At 39.4% G+C, this 24381-nt stretch overlaps 1 protein-coding gene across 8 annotated transcripts in view; it reads right to left on the reverse strand.

The window, feature by feature from the left end:
* Positions 1-8245, reverse strand: part of SYNCRIP (synaptotagmin binding cytoplasmic RNA interacting protein) — a 29131-nt gene extending 20886 nt beyond the window's left edge. For 3 of the 8 annotated variants that reach the window (XM_033098542.1, XM_033098551.1, XM_033098512.1), the window contains exons 1-6: positions 7732-8245; positions 6224-6383; positions 5381-5499; positions 5148-5255; positions 2545-2658; positions 2269-2445 (exon numbers count right to left, since the gene is read on the reverse strand). In XM_033098542.1, the coding sequence (XP_032954433.1) occupies positions 2269-2445; positions 2545-2658; positions 5148-5255; positions 5381-5499; positions 6224-6371 (666 nt within the window). In that variant the 5' untranslated portion in view covers positions 6372-6383; positions 7732-8245. Of the gene's footprint in view, positions 1-2268; positions 2659-5147; positions 5256-5380; positions 5500-6223; positions 6384-7731 lie in introns of all 8 variants that reach the window. The other 5 variants (XM_033098578.1, XM_033098570.1, XM_033098531.1 and 2 more) reach the window with 4 other exon arrangements.
* Positions 8246-24381: the final 16136 nt, after the last annotated feature.

The raw sequence follows: 24381 nt of genomic DNA on the forward strand, positions 1-24381 counted from the left end.
AAGAGTCATGTTCTCAACATTTGATTATCTACTAGAATGACAGTTCTATTAGCATATACAAAAATTCACCTTGGATAGAGTTGTAATTTGAGTAGACTCTCATGATATGACACAATTAGGGATAGTTTTCAAAATATGCTCCCTGAGGAATATATTTAGGAGAGGGGTACTCATTTTTTTTTAAAGAAATCTATTCTTCCAAGTAGCATACTTTCTAATGTTAATCCCTTAACATGTTTAGCATTTCCACAAATATAAAGCAGCAAAACATCAAAATCAACTTGAGATTTGTATTTCCCTAAAATGTTTCATTTCCTCAAAAGTTTAGTCTTTTCTCTTACTGTTGAATTAAGGCAAATCTCCCAATTCTACTGTCACCATAATCCTAGCCACAGTGAATCATCTTTTTAAAAAGCAATGATACGTTTAATTCATCCCATTTTATGTATACCACTACCACTAAAAATATCTTTAAGGACTCAAATCACAAACCCAGAAAAAAAAGTTTAAAAAGTTTAGGACAAGAGTTAGTCCTACACCAGTCAAAATGGCCACTTGGTCATCTTTGGAAATTTTCTGTATTAAAGTTAAAAAATTTAACTATACGAATAAGACTATACACTAAGCCCACATTAATGCAATGTTGGATTCTACTATCTGCTAAACAGAGGCAATTGTCCAAACTGAAACATATTTCATAATGCATATTTACTGGAACTCAAAATCATCACGTTACAACTGAATTATGTATCACCTTCCTCTGATGAAGTATCTTTACTAAAAAGTTTCTGGAAATTGTCTAGAAATAAGTTCTAGTTGAGGACCCCGTAAGTAGTGCATTTTGGTAGCAAAAATTAAGTAGCCTACAAATGTTGCTGTAACAATTCCTTTTAAAAATGTCAATACATAAGTTACTTGTAACACTAAGTAACTATGTTTATTAAACAAAATTAAAACTTGACATAAATAACCTAGTAAATGAAATGAGTCTGACATCACTGTCTAGATCCTGTACTAGCTCTTTATAGGTAAGATACCACCTCACTGCCTTCGCAATCATTCTACACTTCTGCATTAAAACTGCTATTTTATTACCACCTGACAAAAATGTTCTATTCTTATAGATTAAACTGAATGACTTCTAAACTATCTTTCCAGGACCCTAAAAAGTCCTTAATTATACCTGCACTGCTTGAACTAAAATTTGGACAGCTCAAAAGTTACCAGTGAATGGCTCCCTATAGAGCTATATCCCCTCTGAAATAGGAAACATTTTTTGAAGAAGGGAAAAATTAGCCATAATTTAAAAAGTAAAATAACTTTCTACTTTTGAATAAAGAATTCAGACAAAGAGTTTATATTTTAAAGAAATATATATTCTCCCAAGTAGCATACTTTCTACATGTTAAGCCTTTACCATATTCAATTACACACACCAATGGGAGAAATTCAAGCAATGTGAAAAGGAAAACAAAGTATACTTTTATTTTTCTCAAGGTTTCCCTTAATATGCAATATATCTGATAGTGAGGGAAGAAAAAATAAAATTGAGAAGAAATCTGAGGATTTTAAGTTTACTTAGAATTATCCATAAAATATGTAAGGTAGATAAGGCAAATTTAACAAGTAAGCAGCTGTCATAGTGAACCGTTTACATTTCTTGGTTTGAAATCATTCCTCAGCATCAACTATAAAATGTAGAAATTTGAGTCACAAAATTTAGTAAAATTAGCTTAAAGGAGAGTTATATGACCCATAATTTGACATACTAAAATTCTTTTATGAAAGTTGGGACAATAACTAGGTCCTCACCTAACATCTTGTATTTTTAAATCAAATATTGCCACTCACCACAAAATCATTTGTTTCATTAACTAAAAATTTATCATCACAATGTCTTTGAAATATTTTTGAAAAGGGGATGGCCCAGATATGACCAGAAACTATGGGAGCCCTATCTACTAGTTACTTTCTTAAACCTTTTAACATTCCTATAAATTTAAAAAAAAAAAAAATCACTAAGCCAGATATTTTAAAGAACCAATAACTAGGAATTCTGCCACACTACCATAATATAAATCCTGAGTTTGATCAACTAACTATACATGCAAAGAATACTGCTACAATGCATACACAGAAAATGTGAAAGGCAGTGTCTAATCAGCACAGCACTGGAAAAATATGTGGTTAACCCTTAGGCATATTAAGGAAAATATCCTGGCCTTAATTAAAGATAGTGAATATGAAAACTGAGGGGAAAACACTTACCAGTTTAACAGCCTCCTGAGCTGCTTCTTTTGTACAAAAAGTGACAAACGCATAACCTCTATTGAGACCTGTGAGTGGATCCATCATTAGACGAAGATCCCATATAGGTCCAGCTTTCTCAAATAATGGAACAAGTTCGTCCTCAAACAGATCTCTTGGGATCTTCCCCACAAATATCTGTAAATTAAATATGAAGTAAAAACCATGGAGAGTTTCTTTAGGAAACCAGACACATGTGCATTTACTACAAAAGGTACAAGTTTTTAGTTTCTTTACCTCAGTGCCAACAGAAGGCTGCTGACCTGAATAAACGGAATCTGGAGGTGGTCCCCCATACTTCCTCTGTCCAGTGGTTACATCAAGTGTGTAGCCTGTTCTTTCCAAGAGTGCCTTGAAAAATTCAAATGTCATTAATACATTTAACTCATAAGACCACATCCATGCATTTAGCAGTCAAAAATCATAATCAATCTTGTTCAAACCATTTATCTTGACAACATTCCCTACAAATAGGTTTCTCGTGTCTGTTTTAGAATTTCCACTTAAATGTACACTTATAATAGCCCTAATTTATAGTGAAAAATCCCAAGATCCTGTTCAAATTATTTGCTGGTCAAATTATTGAGTAGTGCTTAGCAAACAACAAAAAGCTAATACTGATTCATCAACAATTTTCAAAACATGGTGTAGCTATTCTGCTAACATCTCCTAAAACAAACAAACAAAAAAAATGACTACACCTAATTTGATTGGGTTTAATTCTCACCTGAAGAAGGAGCTAGATAAATTACCTCTCCTCCCAAGTCTGGATTTCTTGACCAATAAATTCCCTATATCCCACTCTCCTAGGTACACATTGCCATTCTGGTACATTTCGCTAACCTTTATATAAATTACACTCCTCAAACGAAGTACAGAAACTTAGGAGCCATTCTGCACATTTCGCCAACCTTTATATAAATTACACTCTTCAAACGAAGTCCAGAAACTTAGGAGCTACAGAAAAAATAACCTTCTTCATTTGACATTCAAATACCATGCTTCACTGAAGTTGGATCATTAAAAAAAATTAAAGCAAAAATGACTTTGAAAACTTTACGAAATTGCAACAATGTGATATGACTTCTACATTTTATCTCCCTGAAAGTGAAGTTAAAATTTACACAATTTCTAATCAGCATTTGGAGTTTCTCTTCATCCCTTATTATATGCAAACTGCTAGAAGAAAGTAGTCCACCATTAGTCTAAGGAAAAACCCAAGAATTATTCCCCTACTCTGCCATCTCAAACCACAAAGCACAAAGCCAGTGTTCTAAATAAAACTAATTATAATAATTAGCTGATAAATTCTGAAATAAAAATAAACACCAGACATATGACAAAACTTAAAGTGTTGTTCAAGATTTGGGGGGATCACCTCACTCTCTAAAAATGAAAATGACTAGACGGATTTTAAACATTTTTTACTCAAAGAACATTAAGTATTTATGAAAAAATACTGTAAATGACAAAAACTCTATTCCTAAACTCTGTAACAAAAAGGCCAACAAAGCACTACATATTTTAACAGTCTTTTTCTGTTATACCCGAAGGTTTGCAAAGTGTACAACACTGGGTTAGTAACAAAAATAAACTCAAATCTATTGCTATCACATAAACTAAACCATTAAATGGCTCATCTTCCCTTTTTCCCCACATGTAATCCCTATGCTTCTTTTACCTTAATCTTTATATGACCCAAATAATACCTTTTAGTATGTCAATCCCTAAGAAAAAGGAAAAACTTGTTCCTTCTGTCAAACCACCTATAAAAATGTCTCTGCCTTCTTGCCACAATTTAAGTCACACTAACACTTTAAGCCACTCCCAAAGATAGAACTGAAAGTCACAGAAGTTAAAATAAGTTTTTAATAAAATGTTAATAATTCTAACTCTCAAATGTAGATTTAATTACAACTGATAAAATTAGACTGACAGTTCAAACACAATTCTTTCACAGATAGACCTATGAAAGCCTCAAATTTATGAATGACATTAACAGCTAACTCCATATTCCAAGCTTCACTCTTCCCATAGCGTTTTAAAATACCACCCAACACCTAAACTGTTCTTAATAACTGATTTTCTTAAACTATAACCCTTGGTTATAACCCTTGGTTCAAGAGCACTGGCACACTGTATTAAGAGCACCTGGCTAAAACTAGCATGAGCACCATATTTTCTATGAACTAAAAACAACACAACTGAAAACCAACACAAAGATCAACACATAGTTGAATTTGAGGCCATTTACTGTTCTACATGACCTTAAAACCTTCCACTCCCAGCCTCAGTTTCCTCATTTCCATTTCCACACTGATTTTAGAAATGAACAAATTAGTCTTAATAACCCATACTAATGGAAGGAGCAAAAGGCACTGTTAAAATTCTAAATCCATTTAATTTGAGGGCTTGTAAGTCCACCCTAAGAAAAGCAGTCAACTGTTAAATGTACACTCTCCACCAGCATGGGGTGAACAGAACCCCTCGCATTTTGATCCCACTGTCAGTAACCTGAACTTGGGAGTTTTTCAAAAATCATCTAAAGTATGGTGAATGTATTTCTTTAAATCTTTTATTTAGAATAACAATAGCATACATTTAACTTTAGTAGCTGGGTAACAAGAAAAACTTAAGAACAATGAATTGTTTTACAAACAAAGGCAGGAACCTTTTCAAAAATGTAATTAGAAATGATTAAAAAATTATCTCATGGTCATTAACTCTCAGTATCTTTAAAAAAAAAAAATTAACACCCAAGGAAAATTTACCAAAGCTAGAAATAGTTAAATAAACTTTAAAACTAAAGGGAAGGGGAAAAAAAGTTTTTTAAGTCATACCTTAATTTTTGCCTCATCTGGTCCTTTGCTAGAATCCGCTACTTTGGTCCCCTGTTTTTCTCTCTGCCTATAAGTCTTCATGACTCCACATAAAAAGGCACTTTTGTTCTGTAAAGGAATTTTCCAATCATATTTAATAATTATTTCATCTGTATGTAATAAATCAAACTTAAACCATTTCAAAACTACTCATGTTTTTTATTTTTTTTACATTGACATTACATTAACATTACCTGAACATGAGAGAGATCACTGTCTTTAAACTGCTGAAGAACTGCCAATGCACCGTCTTCATTGAATTCTTTTAAAGCTTCGATAGCTCTTTCATCTAAATCACTATGTGCAACCAGCCCTGGAGAAGAGAAAACTTAATTAGTTGTCAACCTTTAATATTTTTGGAAAGTTTTGTTTGTTTTAAAGAAAACACCACTGTTTGCCAATACAGGTACTTGTGTGCCAACTAAGAATTCTTCCATTCCTCTTACCATCTATATAATGAAAAACACACATACTTTGGCCATTCTGAACTGCACTGTAAACTAAATAAGGCCTTTCAACCACACTTACAATGAGTCAATTTCTCTTATATCTCGTTCTGGGTCTAAGTCAGTTCTGAGCACTAAGTATTTCTACAGTAAATATATAGGCTTACAAATTCTAAAATCAACCAACAAAATACCAAGCATGACAAGTGAACCTCTGCTCCATTTCAAATAACCACTAGAAAAAGCAACAGCCACAGCAACACAGACTACAAGTCTATAGTTACCAAAATATTTAACATGAATCCTACTATAAAAATACCCCCAAAAGTCACATGGCCTGCTCCCAACAGCTGTTGCTACCATCATATACTGATCCATCTGGCCAGCCAGCCTTGACCTCCTAACCCTTCTTTCTTCCCTCCCTCTATATACAGTACACCTTAACCTCTAGTTCACAACTATCACAACAAGGCAAAACAAAACTCCAGTTCCCACACTCATTGGAAACCACAAAAAGTTGCTATTTTAGCTCAAAGCCAGAAATCCAATAGAAAAATTTCATAATATAATTTTGCAAGTGTTAGTTCTTACCTGCAACGTAAATTTCATCTAGTTTTTCAGCAACTTTCTGTGGTAAACCAGCATCAAGTAATGTCTGAAAATTTTCTGAATGGATAACTGCAGAAGTAGTATCCATGGGCTCTTCAGTACCATTTCCATTAACATGTTCTGTAGCCATGTTTCCAGAGATCTGTTCAAACGCAATAAGCAAAATTAAACTAGGATCTTCAAAAAGGGTAGAGGACAATATGAGAGCCCCAATCTTTACTTTCTCTACCAATGTCTACACCAGCCAGCCTGCGCCTCCCTTTAAAAGAAGCCTTACTTTAAAGTCACTATCGCCTGACAAGCCTGATTTGGAGCGCGGGTCACTTAATGTTTTTCCTTAGCACCACCCCTGACTCACCTGCTAACACTCCCTAGGAAAAACCACATTACAAATGGAGCCCAATCAGCACGAGGACCAGCCAGCGTGCCACATGCAGCTGTGCCCATACAGAAAATGAGGTGTGTATGGATAAAGCAAAGCTGGGCTTTTCCCTCTCAAAGGTAAACCCCCAAAGTGCGCGCTTTTCCCGCCTGCCGCTTATAGATCAGTAACAACAGCCAGCGAAGAACAAAGCGCTCATACAAGCTACCTTCCCACCACCCAATATCTCCACCCTTCACCCCCGCATCCCAAAGCCCGCCCCCGACTCCGCACCCAGAGAGGCAGCCTCACCGCTGCGGCCACCAGGAGCCCATTAGAAACACGTGCTCTGCGCCTTCAAATGTCCTACAACTTCCTCCAACGGAAACCCACCAAGTCCCAGGCCAAGACGACCGTCACCTGCTCCCAACATCAACCCGAAGCCGCGGTCGGAGTTCCCGGAAAGCATCAGAAGCACAATCTCACCCCTCAACACTGAGGACGCGTCGGCGCCAGGCCACAGGCTCTCCCCGCCCCCCCAGCGCCGCCGTCTCCGCCGTGACACATGGCTCTCTCCGCCCCGGGCGCCGGCGACCCCCGGCCGCCCGCCTGCCCCGCCGAGACGTGAGCCGCGGCACGCGGTGCAAGCCCCCACCCCTCTCCCGTCCGTACAGTGACTGCAGCGCCGGGGCCAGCTGTCCCACCCGGGGGCCGGGGCCGGCGACCTGGCGGCGTGAGGGCGTTCCGCGAACTGCCCAACGCTGGCCAGACCCGAAGCACCACACAAGCCCGCCGTACAACTGCGGGACAGGACCCGCTGCTCTCCGCCCACTCCCGCGCCGCGGCGACGGCCACGACAGCACCAACTCCGCCGCCGCTCGCGGGCCACGGGGCCGCCTCCTCCCAGGAGCGCCGCAGACAAAGCCCGAACGGCGGCAGCACATGGAGAAGAGAAGGAAGTGGCGGTGCGGGCCGCGGCCTACTCCCAAGCCGCCCCAGTCAACGTGCTCCTCTCCCCCTTGGAATCCATTTTCCAGAAAAGCCGGTTTCTCCCCGCACCGCCCTCCCCCAGTTCACTCCACAATGTCACGGAGCTCCCCTCCCAAACCCGGGTCCTGGCGGTCGTTACCTCCCCGTTGGGCTGCGGCGGAGGAATCCTGTCCGAGGAGATCGGGTTGCGGGAAACGCGTGCTCGCTGCTCCCTATGTCCGGCGCGAGTGGAGCTGTTGTAAAATGGCGGCCGAAGCTCACGCCGCTGGCAGCAAACCCGATCCAGTTCCACTCGCCTCCGAGCGCGCTCCCGGTGCGCGCGCGCGCCCCCGCGTGACCCCCCCCTTCCCTCCCCTCCCCTCCCTTCCCTTCGCGCGTCCGCTTCTCACTCACTCCCTCAGCCCCTGCCCTCCTCCAGCTCCTCCTTCTCCCCCTACTACCACCACCACCACCACCACCAGCCTCCGTCCGCCTTCCTCTCTCGGCCTTTCTTCTTCCTCTCCTGACTCCTTCCCCCCACCACTCTCACTCCTGTCCGCGGCCGCTCAGGCACGAGTGGCCGCCTTTCCCTCCTCGCTTGCACGCTCACTCCTCAATCCCTCCCTCGCTCTCTCGGCCCCGTCCCCCAGTCCCTGCCGAGTCGGCTCCTCTCTTTCTCTCTCCCGCGCTGACGTGACGACGTCGCCTACGACTGGGGACGCGCGCCTGCGGGCTCCGCCCTCGCGCCCCACCGCCACCCGTGCTCCTCACCCCCGGAGGGACGCGAGACCCCGCCCTTCCGCTCCGGCGGCGGCGGCGGAGGGGCTGAGTGAATGAAAGGCCCGCCCCTTCCCCTCCCGACACTCCCCCTCCGTCTCCCCTCCAGGCGGGGCGGGGCGGGCCGGCTCATCGTGTCCCACTCGTTCTCCTTTGTCAGGAGACAGGCATCTCCCCACCCCACCCCCTCCACAGCACCACGCGCACGCCACCCCCACTGAGCTCCCACCGGCCCACCCCCGTCCCGGGCCGGCGGGGCACTGGGCTGGGGGACTCGGGACTCGACCGCAGTCCCCTGGAGGGCACCCACCAGTCCGTGCGCGCCCGGCCCCCGCCCCCGCCCCCAGCGCCGCGGCCGCGTAGCCGTTCCAGGCGGTGTCCACGCCACCGCCGCCCCGCGCTCTCTTCGCTCGGGAAGCTGCAGGCGCACGTGTCCCCTGGGGCGGGGCGAGGCAGACAATGGGGCGGCGGTGGAGGGGAGCGGCACCGAGACCCGCGGACCTTTGGTCAATCTGGCCGAGGGGACTCCAGTACGGGGGTCGTTCCGGGGAGAGCCGGTCTCCCTAGCTGGACAATGGGACCTCCGGGGGCCCCACGCCGCTTCGCTTTCACGAGAACCTTGGGCAGAGGGAGGGGCATCCGAGGATCAGACGAGGAAACTCCGTCTGCTTTTGAGGGGAAACGGGGTTGGTTCCAGTGGAGCGAGGAGCGGCTCCCGCCTTGGGATGACACCCAGGCCAGATTTGGAAGCGAAACCGCCCGGTGAAGAGTTGTGCAATACTCCATTTCAGTCCCTGGCCTTTTAAGCAGTTAAGGGCTTCCACATAGCACAGTTCGAGCAACTAGAAGCAGCACAAAGCAGCGTGGTTAAGGCAGCTATGAGGAACATAACCTGTTTCTTCTCAAAAATCTTGGCCACTAAATCTTAGGTGAAGTGACATTTCCTTTGTAACAGGTTTACTAGGCACACGAAAGACAAGACAAAGGCATTTGAATTTCAGACGCGATATGGATACTAATTTTATCCAATGCAGCTCTAATGAAAAACAGAAATACTGTCCTATTTAAAAACAAGCATATTGTTTCCCTAAATAAGCTCTATGCTATGACCACAGATTTGTGGTTCAAGAAAAAGTTAAGTGAGCACTCTTCAAAGTGCTTAGTTTTAGCACATAAAATGCTAGGCTATTTTCATAAGTTCCTGGATCAAAATATGAAATACTTGACTAAAGTAACATCTAGCCAACCGGTTAGCAAGGATCTGAGATCTCCACTACCTAAAATACTTTATTATCAAACATGTACCTGCTATGGTATCTAGCAACAGGAATTCAGCAACAGGAATTTTTAGCTCATAATCCAAAAGTTAGTAAATAATGTTATAAACAAAAAAAAAACAACCAAAATGTTTAGTATAAAACTATAATAAAAATTAGATAATCTTACAGATTAAAGAATTAAAATAATAGATTTGAACCATTCAATTAGACCTTCCTGGATAATCAACTTTCCTTTAAGAAAAAATAAATGCTTCTACCTAAGCAATGCAATATACCAAACGGCAAAAGACTCCCAAAGTAAAATCTCTAGCTCTAATTCCTTTATCTAACCACCCACTAGACTTTTATTTGGGCTTTCAGGCACTCCAAATCAACATTTCAAAAACCTGAGCACATGTTCTTCCCCTAATCTTCCATCTCCAGAGTTCACATCTCAAAGAACATCACCCACTTGCATCTAGCAGAACCAACTGGAAACCAGAGAGTCATCCAAGACACCACCTTCTCCCTGAATACCATATCAGTTAAATCAAGTCCTGTTCATTTTATCTACCTAAGATATTTCCACTTCTCTCTATATTGCAACCATGATACAAGGCACCATCATTTACCACCTAAATGAATGATATATAGATTCCTGATTCATCCACTCTTAACAGCTTTCCCGATCCATTCAAAAACCCAATCTCTTGCTCTCGCTCTTGCTCTCACTCTCTCCCTGTTCCTCTCCCTCAATTACAAATAAGACCTTATGAAGCATCTGCTCAAAAACATTCATTAGCTTTGCATTACACTTAGAACAAGAGCCAAAATCCTTCACTAGATCAACAAAGCCCTCCCTGATCTGTCCCACCTATCTCCCTAGCCACATTTCAACCACTCTCCCAGCTTCAGCTGGCCTTCCTCAATTCTGGCATTTTTCAGGCTTGCACACACTGAGGGCCTTGACAGGAAGCTTACTGACACCCTGAGCAGGCCTGAGAGAAAAAGCAATCAGCCATGTTCTCCATTTGACACCTTTTTAAGTGAAACAATAGTATAATTTTACTCTTGACCTACAGAATTTCTTATTCCAGGTTTGACTCCAAAAATTACTGCTATTACTGATACATGAGGAAGTACCTAATAATACTTTTTTTAAAAAAGCCAAATAGTAGATTGATTGACTTGGTATGATAGATACACTGAAATAGATCGAATTGTACACGGAAGATCTGGCACAAGAAAGTGCTCAATAAATATGTGTCCTTACTTCCCTGAATCCTCTTCAATACCTAGCACAGGATTTGATGCTTAGTAATTATTTGCTGAATAAAGCCAAAAGTTAATAAGTTGAGACCCAAACAACTTTGGTTCTAATCCCAGATCTACTACTAATTGATAGTGTGAACTTAGATAAATATTTTCACTTCTAAGAATTTGTTTCCTCATCTAAAAAAGAAGGGTATTGAAACAATTTTTAAGATCTTTTCTAGCTTGATTATTTTATAATGTATAAAATTTTTTCTCAAACTTTTTCTCTTGTTTCTCATTGCTTAAAAAATATTCACACATCCTATTTACCACTTAAGATCTTCCCCATTTGAATTCCAACTTCCCTTTATAGCAAAACAGCCTGCTATTCCCATTATGTCAACCCTTGCTCCAAACAAAACTAGGAGCAACAACAAAGATTGATAATATTCTATTTTAAATTTCATCCCCAGCATGAATGTAGAGACATTGACACTCATATTCACTGTTAGTAAGAGGATATCTTTTTTTACAAGATAATTTGGCAAAATGCTTACTGCAATATTGTTTGTAATTTTGTGTGTGTGTGTTTAAAAATTAATATCTTAAATATTTTTCTAATCAAGATGGTAGAGTAGGTAAATGCTGTGCTTGCCTCCTCTCATGATCACATCAAAATTACAACTAAACTACAGAACAACCATCATTAAGAATCACCTGAAGTCTAGCTGAACCAAAGCCCTACAACTAAGGACATACAGAAGAAGCTACCTGGAGATTAGTGGGAGGGGCAGAAACACAGAACAGGCTGGTCCCACACCTGCGTGTGACCCATTAAAAATTGGGAGGGATATCTAGGCTGCAGAGGTCCCCCCTCTTCAAGGGGTCCCAACCCCACACTGGCCTCCCAGCTCAGGGTTCCAGTGCCAGAAAGAGAAGTCCCCATAATTTCTGGCTGTGAAAACCAACAGAGATTGTGGCTGAGTGACATGTGGGCAGCTGGAGTCCCAGGCATTCCTATTAAAGGGCTCTCACATGGACTTACTCGGTGAACAACTGACTTATTCTGAGCTCCAGCGCTGGGGCAACAGCTCAAAAGTTGCCAAGGATATACAAGGAGTAACTGAATGTCTGGCTTCAGGATGAGGGCTGAAGAGGCAGGTTTCTCCCAAAGAGAAGTGCAGGTACAATCCATTGTTTCTTTGTTGAGCCCTCCCTCCTCCTAGCATGCAGACACACATGAGTGCCATATCTGAGTCTCTATGAATCTGGCTAACACTATTCATCCACCCTACTCAGGTGATTCCCTGAGACCCTATAACACACAACGTTTGAGCACACCCAAACCACTTCCAATGGGTTTTCCATACAAACAGTCTGTCTTGGCTCACGCTTCAGACTTTCCTAAAATTCTCAAAGGTTCACAAAATGCAAACAAGCAGCATCTGGCTTCCATGTGCCCTGTACCTCTTCATAAGCAGCCATAACCCTGGCACTAGTGGCAGCTGGCCTTGGTTCATGGCACAGCCTCTCAAGGAACCTCCAAGCCAGCATAAGTGGTGGCCCTGTGTGGATTGCTTTGTGGCTCATGCCAGGTGGCCCCAGGGAGGGCACAGACTGCAGCTGAACTTGGACTGTGGCGGTGCACTCCCAGGAGGCTCTGGGGCTGGCAAACCTGGTGGCCAGATCTTCCCCAGCTGGAAAATCACCTGGCTGCCTTCAAGAATGACACACCTAAAGGAAGATTGGGTAAGCACCTGCTAGACTGAATCCTGCTCCACAGGGTCAGACCCTACACAACAGCTCCTCCACTGTAGTCATGGCCAGCCCTCACAACCAATCAGCCTAAGGGTTAATCCCTCCCACTAGGTGCAAATGGCAACCAAGGCTCAACTACAACAGGAGGGCACACACAACCCACACAAAAGACACATCTGGAGCACCTGGCTCAGGTGACAAGGGAGACTGCACGACTGAACCCCACAGGGTACCTACTACCTAAGGCAACTCTACTAAAACTGGGAGACATAGCAGCCCCACCTATTACACAGAAACAAACACAGAAAGGCAACTAAAATGGAGAGACACAAAAGCATGTCCCAAATAAAAGAACAGAACAAAGCTCCAGAAAAAGAACAAAACAAAACAGAGACAAGCAATCTACCAGATGCGGAGTTCAAAACGCTGGTTATAAGGATGCTCAGTGATCTCAAGGAGAACTTCAACAAGGAGATATGAAACATAAAAATGAAGATATAAAACATAAAAAACGAATCAGTCAGAAATATAGCATACAATAACTGCAATGAAGAAAATATTAGAGGGAATCAACAGTACATTAAATGAAGCAGAGGACTGAATCAGAGATTTAGAAGATAAGGTAGCAGAAAACATCCTATCGGAACAGCAGAAAGAAAAAAGAATCCAAAACGATCAGGATATTTTAAGGGGCCTCTGAGACAACATCAAGTGCACCAACATGTGCATAATAAAGGTACCAGAAGGAGAAGAGAAAGAGCAAGAAATTGAAAACATATTTGCAGAAATAATGATACAAAACTTCCCTAACCTGGTGAAGGAAGTACACATACAAACCCAGGAAGCATAGAGAGTCTCAAACAAGATGAACCCAAAGAGGCCCACACCAAGACACATCATAATTAAAATGCCAAAGGTTAAAGACAAGGAGAGAATTTTAAAAGAAGCAAGAGAAAAGCAGTTAGTTATCTTCAAGGGAGCTCCCATAAGACTGTCAGCTGATTTCTCAACAGAAACTTTGAAGGCTAGAAGCAATTGGCCCAAAATGTTCAATGTGATGAAAAGCAAGGACCTACTACCAAGAGTACTCTACCCAGCAAGGCTATTATTTAGAATAGAAAGACAGATAAAGAGCTTTCCAGAGAATAAAAAACTAAAGGAGTTCATCAACCACCAAACCGGTATTACAAAGAAAATTAGAGGGACTTTATTAAGACAAAAAAAAAAAATGGCAATAACTACATATCTATCAACAATTACTTTCAATGTAAATGGATTAAATGCTCCAATCAAAAGATAGGATGGCTGAATGACTTAGTAAATAAGACCCATACATATGCTGCCTACAAGAGACTCACTTAAGATTGAAAGACATGGGCCAGCCAGATGGCTCAGTTGGTTAGAGTGTGAGCTCCTAACAACAGCGTTGCCAGTTTGATTCCCACATGGGCCAGTGAGCTGCGCCCCCACAACTAGATTGAAGACAACAAGCTGCTGCTGAGCTGCTGGAAAGAGGGCCGGATGGCTCAGTTAGTTAGAGCATGAGCTCACAACAACAAGGTTGCCAGTTTAACTCCCTCCATGGGATCATGGGCTGTGCCCCCTGCAAATAAAGATTGAAAATGGCAACTGGACTTGGAGCTGAGCTGCACCCTCCACAACTAGATTGAAGGGCAACGACTTGGAGCTGATGGGCCCTAGAAAAACACACAGTTCCCCAGTATTCCCCAGTTAAAAAAAATATATATTGAAAGACACACACAGAGACTGAAAATATAGGGATGAAAAACTTATTTCATGAAAATGGAAAAAAAAAAAACTGAGGTAGCCATACATATACCAGACAAAATAGACTTTAAAACAAAGACCGTAACAACTGATAAAGAAGGACCCAGTAATCTCACTTCTGGGTATTTATCCAAAGAAACCCAAAGTGCTACTTCAAGAGGACGTGTGCATCCGTGTGTTCATTGCATCATTGTTTACAATGGCCAAGGTGTGGAGGCAGCCTTGGTGTCTGTAGATGGATGAATGGTTAAAGAGGAGGTGGTACATATTTCCAGTGGAATATTGTCAGCCATGGAAGGGAATGGGTTCTTGCTGGCTGTGGCAGTATGGATGGACTTGGGGGTATTGTGCTGAGTGCAATATGTGAGACAGAGAAAGACATATGCAATGTGATTTCTCATATGTGTGGAATCTAAAGAACAAAATAAACAAATAAAACAAAAAGAAAGCTATAGAGAACATTCTAATGGTTGCCAGATGGGAGGGGGTTGCAGAGGTGGGTGAAAAAGGGGAAAGGATTAAGAAGTATAAATTTGTTGTCACAAAGTACTCATGAGTATGTGGGGAATAGCATATGACATATAGTCAGTAATTTTATAATAACTATGTATGGTGTCAGATGGTTACTACTAGATTTATCGAAGTAATAGTTGGAAGGCAGTTTGGGGGGCAGGGTGAAAAAGGTGAAGGGATTAAGAAGTACAAATTGGTAGGTACAAAATAGTCACAGGGATGTACAATAAAGCATAAGGAATATAATCAATAGTATGGTAATAACTATGAATAGTGGCAGGTGGGCCCTAGACTAGTCAGGGGGATCAATTCTTAAATTATATAAATGTTTAACTACTATGATGTACACCTGAAATTAATATAAAATAATATTGAATTTGAACTGTAATTGAAAAAGTAAAAAGGGGGGAAGGTGAAGGGGAATAAGAGATTCAAATTTTCAGGTATAAAGGTATAAAATAAATGAGTCAGGGATGTAATGTACAGCATAGGGAATATAGTCAATAATATTGTGATAGCATGGTACAGTGTCAGATGGTTGCTGGACTTATGGTGAACACTTCCCTAGGTATATAAATGTTGAAAAACTATGGTGTACACCTGAAACTACTATAATATTGTATGTTAGCTGTATTTTAATAAAAATCTAATTATATCTATATCAATATATGTATATAAGTGAAAGGAGACCATCATTTTTTACTTCATACACTTTGGTGATATATAACTTGTTACAATAAGTATGTGTTTTTAAAAAGTTAATTATTCATGTACCTCATTACTGCCTTTCTGTCCATGTAAACTTTGAAGTAGTGAAAAAGATGGAGGCCTGTTTAGTTGTAATCGATGTAAGGCAGGCATAGAGCATGCCTGTTTGGATTTTTTTGCTTGTCTTCCAAAAGTCTTCTACCTACTCAATGCTACACTGTTTTAAATATATCTCATATTTTCTTCTTTTCTTTCTACATTTTCTAAACTTTCTTTAATTATTATATATTAATGTTATAATGGGGGGGGAACCTAGATTTCATGAGAAAAATCCATAACACACCATCATTCTTTCCAAGGAACAATAAAAACCTAGAATCAAAAGAGACTGTGGAAGTCATTCAATCTAATCTTTCCAGTAATCAAGAAAGTTTTCAAACATCTCTCACATCTTATTTTCATAGTAACTGAAAGGTTGATGTGTTTAAATTAAAAACTTCTGCTTTTAAAAGACACTGCTAAGAGAATGAAAAGAAAAGCTACAGACTGGGAGAAAATCTTTGCAAAACACTTATCTATTGAAGGACTAGTATCCAAAATATACAAACTCAAACAACATGTTAAAAATTTAGAAAGTTAAAACCCAACAAGAAAGCAACAACCCAATTTTAAAAAATGAGCAAAATAGCTGAACAGACTTACCTCACCAAAGAAAATGTATAGAATGCAAATAAACATATGAAAAGATGCTAAACATCATATATCATTAGGGGACAGCAAATAAAAATATTTAGATACCACCTCCCATGTATCATGGCCAAAATCCAAAATACTGACACTAAATGCTGGTGAGGATGTGAAACAACAGGAATTCTTACCACTGCTAGTAGGAATACAAAAGGGTACAGCCACTTTGGAAGACAGTTTGGCAGTTTATTATAAAACTACACATACTCTTACCATATGATTCAACAGTTGCATTCTTTGGTATTTACTCAAATGAGTTTAAAACTTAAGTTCACACACAGAAAAACCTGCATGTTTATAGCAAGTTTCTTCATAAGTACCAGAACTCAGAAGCAACCAAGATGTCCTTTAATAGGTGAATAGATAAATAAACTTTGGTATCCGTATAATGGGATATTATTCATTGCTGTAAATAAATGATCTATCAAGCCATGAAAAGACATGGCGGAATCTTAAATGCATTTTCATTAGTGAAAGAGCCAATCTGAACAAGCTACACACTGTAATTACAACTATATCACATTCTAGAAAAGGCAAAACTATGGATACAGTAAAAAGATCAGTGGTGGCTCCGGGTTCAGGGGGAGGGAGGAATCAATAGGTGGAACATGGGGAATTTTTAGGTCAGTGAAACTATTCTGTATGTATGATGCTATAATGGTGAATACATGTCATTATACTGTTTTCAAAATGTATAGAATGTACATCATAAAGAGTGAATCCTAATGTAAACTATGGACTTTAGTTAATAACAATATATCACAATTGGTTTGTCAGTTGTAACAAATGTACCATCTACTGCACAATGTTACTGACAAGGGAAGCTGGGGAGAGGAGAGCTGGAAGCCAGGGTATATGGAATCTCTGTACTTTCTGCTCATTTTTCTTAGACCTAAAAATGCTCTAAAATATAAAATCTATTAATTTAAAAAATCTGATGTTTTAAATACACTGGAAATGCTAGACATTCTTTCTATTGTTTTGAGATTTTTTTAAATTAGAAATTTAGTCTCATTTTAGCTGTTTACATTTTAACATTTATAATGGAAAGTGATGAATTAAATTACAAAAAGCCCCAGAGTTTATACAAGTAACTACGATAAAAACAAGGATTATATAAACAAACTCAAACAATAGTTTTGTCAAAGTATTCCCATGAGTATTATGGAATAAGGAGTTTATTATAGGAATAAAAATTTATATGATGAGAGAAGCTCAGGAAGCAATGATCCAAAGGGAGAGTTGGAGAATGAGGGCGGAATCACTAACCAACTCTCCTGAAGGCTGGTGAAAAGGAGATCTTGCAGGGGAATCTGGGAAGCTGGGCACGTTCGGTTGCTGGAGTAGAACAATGAAGAATAACTAATGGAGAGCTTTATGGGAGGCTATTCTATGGCTGGTGGCACGCCTGCAGTCACTGTTGGTTAGCAGGACTGACAGTTAGGAAAAAGAGCTAGATACAGACCAGGGGAGAAAGCGAGATCAAGCTGAAACCCACCTCTGCATCTGTTTTTTTTAACTACGTTTAACCAAGTTCAAACATTGAATTTTGTTGTGTGTCTTCAGTTTCTTTTCATCTAGAACCAAACTCTCCAATATGTGGCTACTTCATTTAAGTTAGTTAAAATTGAATAAAATCTAAAATTCAGTTCCTCAGTCACAAAAGCCAATGGTCACATGCTCAATAGCCATATGGTACTGGACAGCACTGACACAGAACATTTCCAGGGCAGAAAGTTCTATTGAACACCCTGATCTAAGAACAACCCATTTGCATTTTTTTTTAAGTATGTTTTTCCAGGACCCATCAGCTCCAAGTCAAGTAGTTGCTTCAATCTCGTTGTGGAGGGCGCAGCTCACCATGGCCCCTGGCGGGAATTGAACCAGCAATCTTGTTAAGAGGACCGTGCTCTAACCAACTGAACTAACCGGCCACCCCACATTTTTAATTGTCTTGTTACAAAAGTATTTAAAGCCATTTGAATAGGTGCAATCACTGAGGTGGAAGACTAGGAAGAGAGCAAGGCCAGGACGTCTAAGAATTGAGCAATGGCAAATTTCAATCTACCAAGAACGATTAAAGAAGGAGAAGGCTTTAAAGAAGTGTGAGAGGGAACGGCCAGAGTGGTTGGAGAAAAATGAAGAGTGTAACGTTTCAGAAAAGAGAGGAGTGCATTTAAGGAGGAAGCGATCAACTATGTTGAATGAATGCAGTTAAGAGTTTGGGTTAAGACTGGAACAGAAAAGTGATCTTAAGAAGAGTAGTTTCAGTTGGGACATGAGAGTGACAGCAGATTAGAATGTGATGAGGGAGCAACGAGAGGGAAGATGGAGGCAGCATATATGGACTGCTCTTTCAAGACCTTGGACAGAGGGCCCAGAGAAATGGATGGTTGCTTAAAGGAAATGTTGGTTCAAGACAGGGGTTTATTTTGGTCATGTTTTGGTTTGTTTGTTTGGGTTTTTAAGATGGGAGAAGCATACTTATATACGTGTGTATAAAATCTAATGGATGCAGGAGAGAGGAGTTGAACAAAGGAGTAAGGTTTTTGATAAGACAAGAATGAAGAGAATAGATGTAAATATTAGTGAGGGAGGGAATAGGACAATAGAAAGCAGAAAGAAAATAGGCAAATATTCAGAGATGGGCAAAGACAGTTCAAGAAAGACCACACACAACAAGAGAGGAGATACAAAGTTCTCAGGCCTTTGAGCCTCCTGGGTCCTGTTGTCTCTCCAGGTTCAGTTCCTGTGAGTGCTGACTGGACAATCATTCCATCATTCATCTCAGATTCCTCAATTGCCCCTTAATGCCCTTGTATGCTTAAAGTAACACTCCCTTTATTCGGTGAAATTGAGTTCTTTGATCTAGCTAGCACAAAGGGCCCAATTAAAACATGTGTTCCCATATAACATTTAACTATTTATATGAATCAATTGCATTATTGGGTCCATTTCTTCATCATAACTGATAAAATATGACATAATTGACTAGTTCTCTTCTTGCATAAGCATGGTAATTAGTGAAGTGGTTGAAAGGCCAGTATGAAAAGCACGAGGAAATAAAAGTCCTAGATAACTGGGTTGCAGAATCTTTCAAGAAGAGAAAGATAATCATATAGTTTATCAGACTACTAACTTGTATCTCTTCAGTCCTGTAAAACACCTTATAAAAGGTAATAATGCTCCGAATAAAAATTCAAGCATTATGTAAATATATAAAATAGAAATAAAATGTCCTATAACCTCATTGCCAGAGATGATGACTATATAAAAATACAAATGGTATATATTTCTTCCGATTTTTATCTCTCCAGATACTACTATAGTCATATATTTGAAAATAATGGTTTCATATCATATATTTAAAAATCTTATAACTTGCTTTCTTAAGATGTATAGTTTGGACATTTTTACCTATCTTTTCATAATCATCATTGATTATTGCAATATCATACTTTACAATAATAAATATACTCTGATCCTTCAATTGACATAAGATTATAATATATAAAGCATATCAAGTGATTTTTTACTGCAGACAACATCTAGAATGTTTGTCTTATATTCAGATATTAAAAATATATCCAAATGCAAGCCTTGTTCACATTACTGACGTACTTACTCTGATTAAAAATAATGACAATATACATGACTACATGGTCACTGGTTGCACACAACTACAGAAATGCCTTGAATTCTTTTGAAGTCAACATTTGACAATTCTGTCTCCTACAGGCTAAAAATAAAAAGTAATAGTGTAACAGCAGATTTTAGTCTAAGTCCAAAGGCAAAGCCAAGTTTCAGTGTAATATTACAGCAAAATGTATAGACAAAGCTGCACTTAGAGGTAAATTTATGACCTTACACGTTTCCACTTTGGAAAAATATTGAATGAACATAAATGGATAAATGAAAATAAGTGAACATGTATAACATTCCAATCAGAAATAAAGAACTATGAAATACAAAAGGTAAATTTTGAAAAGGAAGATTGGGGGGCTGGCCCGGTGACTCAGGCAGTTGGAGCTCTGTGCTCCTAACGCTGAAGGCTGCCGGTTCGATTCCCAGATCGGCCAGTGGGCTCTCAACCACAAGGTTGCCGGTTCGACTCCCGCAACGGCAACTGGACCTGGAGCTGAGCTGCGCCCTCCACAACTAAGATTGAAAGGACAACTTGACTTGGAAAAAGTCCTGGAAGTACACACTATTCCCCAATAAAGTCCTGTTCCCCTTCTCCAATAAAATCTTTAAAAAGAAAAAAAGAAAATTGGGGGGAAAAAACAGAAAAAAATAATTGAAAAATAAGAGAAAAATGTAATTGATTCATACCCCGAACACTTTTTTTCTTTTAAAGAACCAGTAATGCAAATAAATGTCAGTCTAATTGGGGAAAGAAAACGAAAACACATTCAGAAAATTAAAAATGATAATAGAATGACCATGATTTTTAAAAATCATGAATGTTTCATGTACTACTTCATAATATCTGGATAAAATTTGGAAATATTGATAAAACAGAAAATTTTTTGAAAAATGTTATCATAATTATGTAAAAAATAGAAAGAGACTTAAAAACTATGGGAGCAATTATAAAAGATGTTAAAGAATTAACTCCTCATAGGGTTTTGGGCCTAAATAGTTTGAAGTTTCTTTCATGGAAAATATAAATACAATGTTATAAAAATTGCAACATAGAATAGAAAAAGATAGAAAATTTCTTAGTTCATGTTACAAAATCAGCATAAACTCTGGTATAAAAACTGACAGCACACACACACACACGCACACACACACACACTCAGACCAATTTCTATTATGGAAAGAAATGTAAAAATGTTAAATAAAATAAGTACTTGCTAGTTAAGTTCTAAAATTGGTTTAAAAAAAATTGTAGTTTATCCCAAATACCTTATCTAATGCATCACATCAATAGTTCAAAGGGAGGAAGCTATATATTCATTTAGATAGATGCTAAAAAAGCATCTGATAAAGCATCTACTTTAAAGCATCTACTTTTAAGTTTTGATAATAGTAAAGTAGGAACTGAATAAAAGTTCCTTACAATTATAAAGAATAATTTTATGAAATCCAGGCAATATCACATTTAATACTGAAATACTAGTGGTTCCATTAAAGTAAGTAATACAAAAGGGAACCTGCCCTTATTACCATTATTTAACACTTGCAGGAAATTCTAGAAATTAAAATGAGATGTGAAACAAATAAGAAATATATTGTGCAAAGGAGAAGATCAATGTATCGTTATTTACAGCTAATAAGATAGTGTATATTTACACCTAATAAAAAAGTTCAATAAAGTAGCCAGATAAAAAAGCAATCACTAAACACCATTAGATTTCATATATACCAGCAATATCTGGTATTAAAATATGGTGGAAAATACTTCTAATTTACAAAAGTAATTTTATGTGTGTATTCACACATATACATGCACAAACATACATAAAACATTCACCTTTAAAGGGAATGTGAAGATCATATGTCAGGGAAATTACAGAACTTATGTTGAATAATATAAAAGTGAGGCTTGTATAAATAGAGAGCTATAGGATAGTCCTGAATGAGGTTAACTAAATGTAAAAATTGTCAGTAGTTCCTAAATAGATTTAGGACAATAAACATCTGGAAATTAAGTTACCAATATATGTTAAGGACACTAAAATGATTATATTCTTTAATCCAGTAATAAATAATTTTGCTTCTAGAGCTTTATCCTAAGAATATAATCATAGATCTTGAAAAGATTTAAATAAAAGCAGATGCATGTATGACAGTGTAATGTACTTTACATAGAAAACATATACATATTTTTAATTTTATTGGGGAATATTGGGGGACAGTGTGCTTCTCCAGGGCCCATTGGCTCCAAGTAGTTGTCCTTCAATCTAGTTGTGGAGGGCGCAGCCCAGTTCCAAGTCCAGTCGCCGTTTTCAATCTTTAGTTGCAGGGGGCACAGCCCACCATCTCATGTGGGAATTGGCAACCTTGTTGTTGAGAGTTCATGCTCTAACCAGCTGAGCCATCCGGCTGCCCCAGAAAACATATTCTTAAATGAAATGTAACATTATTTATTGAGCACTTGCTATGTTTTAGATTCTATGTACAAAAATAGAGATACACATGAACAAAATAATAAATGTCCTTTCCCTCACAAGACCCAAAATCAACTGAACAGTTATGCAACATGGTAATTAGTCCAATGATAGGGGAAAAAATGCTGTTGAAACCCTTAGAAAGTGACTCACCTGGACGTAGGGGTCAGAGGAGGCTTCTTGAGGAGGTGATGCCTGTATGGGGTCCCCAAAGCTGAGCAGGCATTAAGGTGTTCCTTAAGATTCTATGGTGGGTCCTTTTCTTACTTTACAGTCTTCCTAAGCAGTGACTTTCATTTCCATGACTTTAGTCACAATCTATATGAGGATCACTTCCAAATCAATAACTCTGGTTCATACCTTTTTCCAGAGATTCAGACCTGACTATCCTACTATGAATATCACTACCATGTGATACATGTACTTCAAATTCAACAGTTTTTCCTTCCTTCCCACCCCTCCATTCCAATTCTTTCTCCAGCATTCCCAGAAACAGAAAACGGCATTTTCATTCCTCCTATTGCCAAGCCAAACCTGGGACTCCAACTACTCTCTCCATTATCCCTCTACAACCACGCAATCTGTACATGCTACTGGTCTGGCAGCCCAGATATTTCTTGAAACCATCCACTTTCCCCCATTTTCAAGAGTATGTGTTTAGTTTCAGTCACCATCCTCTCTCACTTTGATTACTACACTACCCTCTTTGTCTTCTTGCCTCCAGTGTTGCTCTCAGGGCCAGTTTCAGGGGCAGTTGACCTGTGCAGTTCCCCAGGGCCTTGCACTCAAAAGAGCCCCTCAGTGTTACACTCTGTTGTCACCACCTTGCAATCCTGAATATTTTTATCTTTGAACTGGTATTTTGTAAGTGAAGTCCAGTGGGACAACAGAGCATGTGTGTGAGTAGAGGAGATAAATGCAATACATATGTCTGCCATTTCCTGCTGTTATGTTGAAGAAGCATCTTTAAGAGTCAGAGAAAGAGCAATCAGAAATGTGGAGAAAATATAAGAGGGAATAGTGTTATAGACACCAAAGGAAAAGAGCATTTCAGGAAGGAGGAAGTGGTCAGCACGGTCAGATACTGCTGATAGGTGAAGCAAGAGGAGGACTCAAGATTCCATTGGATTTAGTGACAAGGTCATCTGGTGACTTTGGTAAGGGCAAATTCAGTGGAATGGTGAGGACAAAAGGTGAGAATGCAAAGGGCTGACGTGTGAGTAGTTCAGCATATGAAGAGAAGTGTAGATGATTATTTCAAGAAATGTGGCTGTAAAAGAAGAGCAAGGGATAACTGTTAGTGAGAAGGGAATGTGAAGACAAGGGATATTTTAATTTTTATGTAAAGAAATATAGGACACCTATAATTGGGAGAAGTCAGGAAAGGAGAAGTTGAAAATAGAGGAGAAAGAAGGGATTATCTTTATATCTAGGTATTTAAGAGGGCAGGTTAGCTCCACAAACAAGGGCAGGATCTTTGTTTTGTTCACCATTTTGTGCCTAGAACAGTATATGTATGTTTCCTAAGGCTGGTGTAACAAACTGTACCCGTTTGGTGGTATCACTGTACCATCCGGTACCACAAACTGGGTGGCTTAATACAACATAAATTTATTCTTTCACAGTTCTGGAAACTAGAAGTCTAAAATCATTCTTGAAAATGGGGGACAGTGGATGGTTTCGAAAAATATTTGGGCTGCCAGAGCAGTAGCATGTATAGATTGTATGGTTATACCATGTTTCCCTGAAAATAAGACCTAGCCGGACCATCAGCTCTAATGCATCTTTTGGAGCAAAAATCAATATAAGACCCAGTCTTATTTTACTGTAATATAAGACCGGGTCTTTAATATAATATAATATAATATAATATAATATAATACCAACTCT

Source organism: Rhinolophus ferrumequinum, chromosome 3, assembly GCF_004115265.2.
Source record: "Rhinolophus ferrumequinum isolate MPI-CBG mRhiFer1 chromosome 3, mRhiFer1_v1.p, whole genome shotgun sequence".
Lineage (NCBI taxonomy): Eukaryota > Metazoa > Chordata > Mammalia > Chiroptera > Rhinolophidae > Rhinolophus > Rhinolophus ferrumequinum.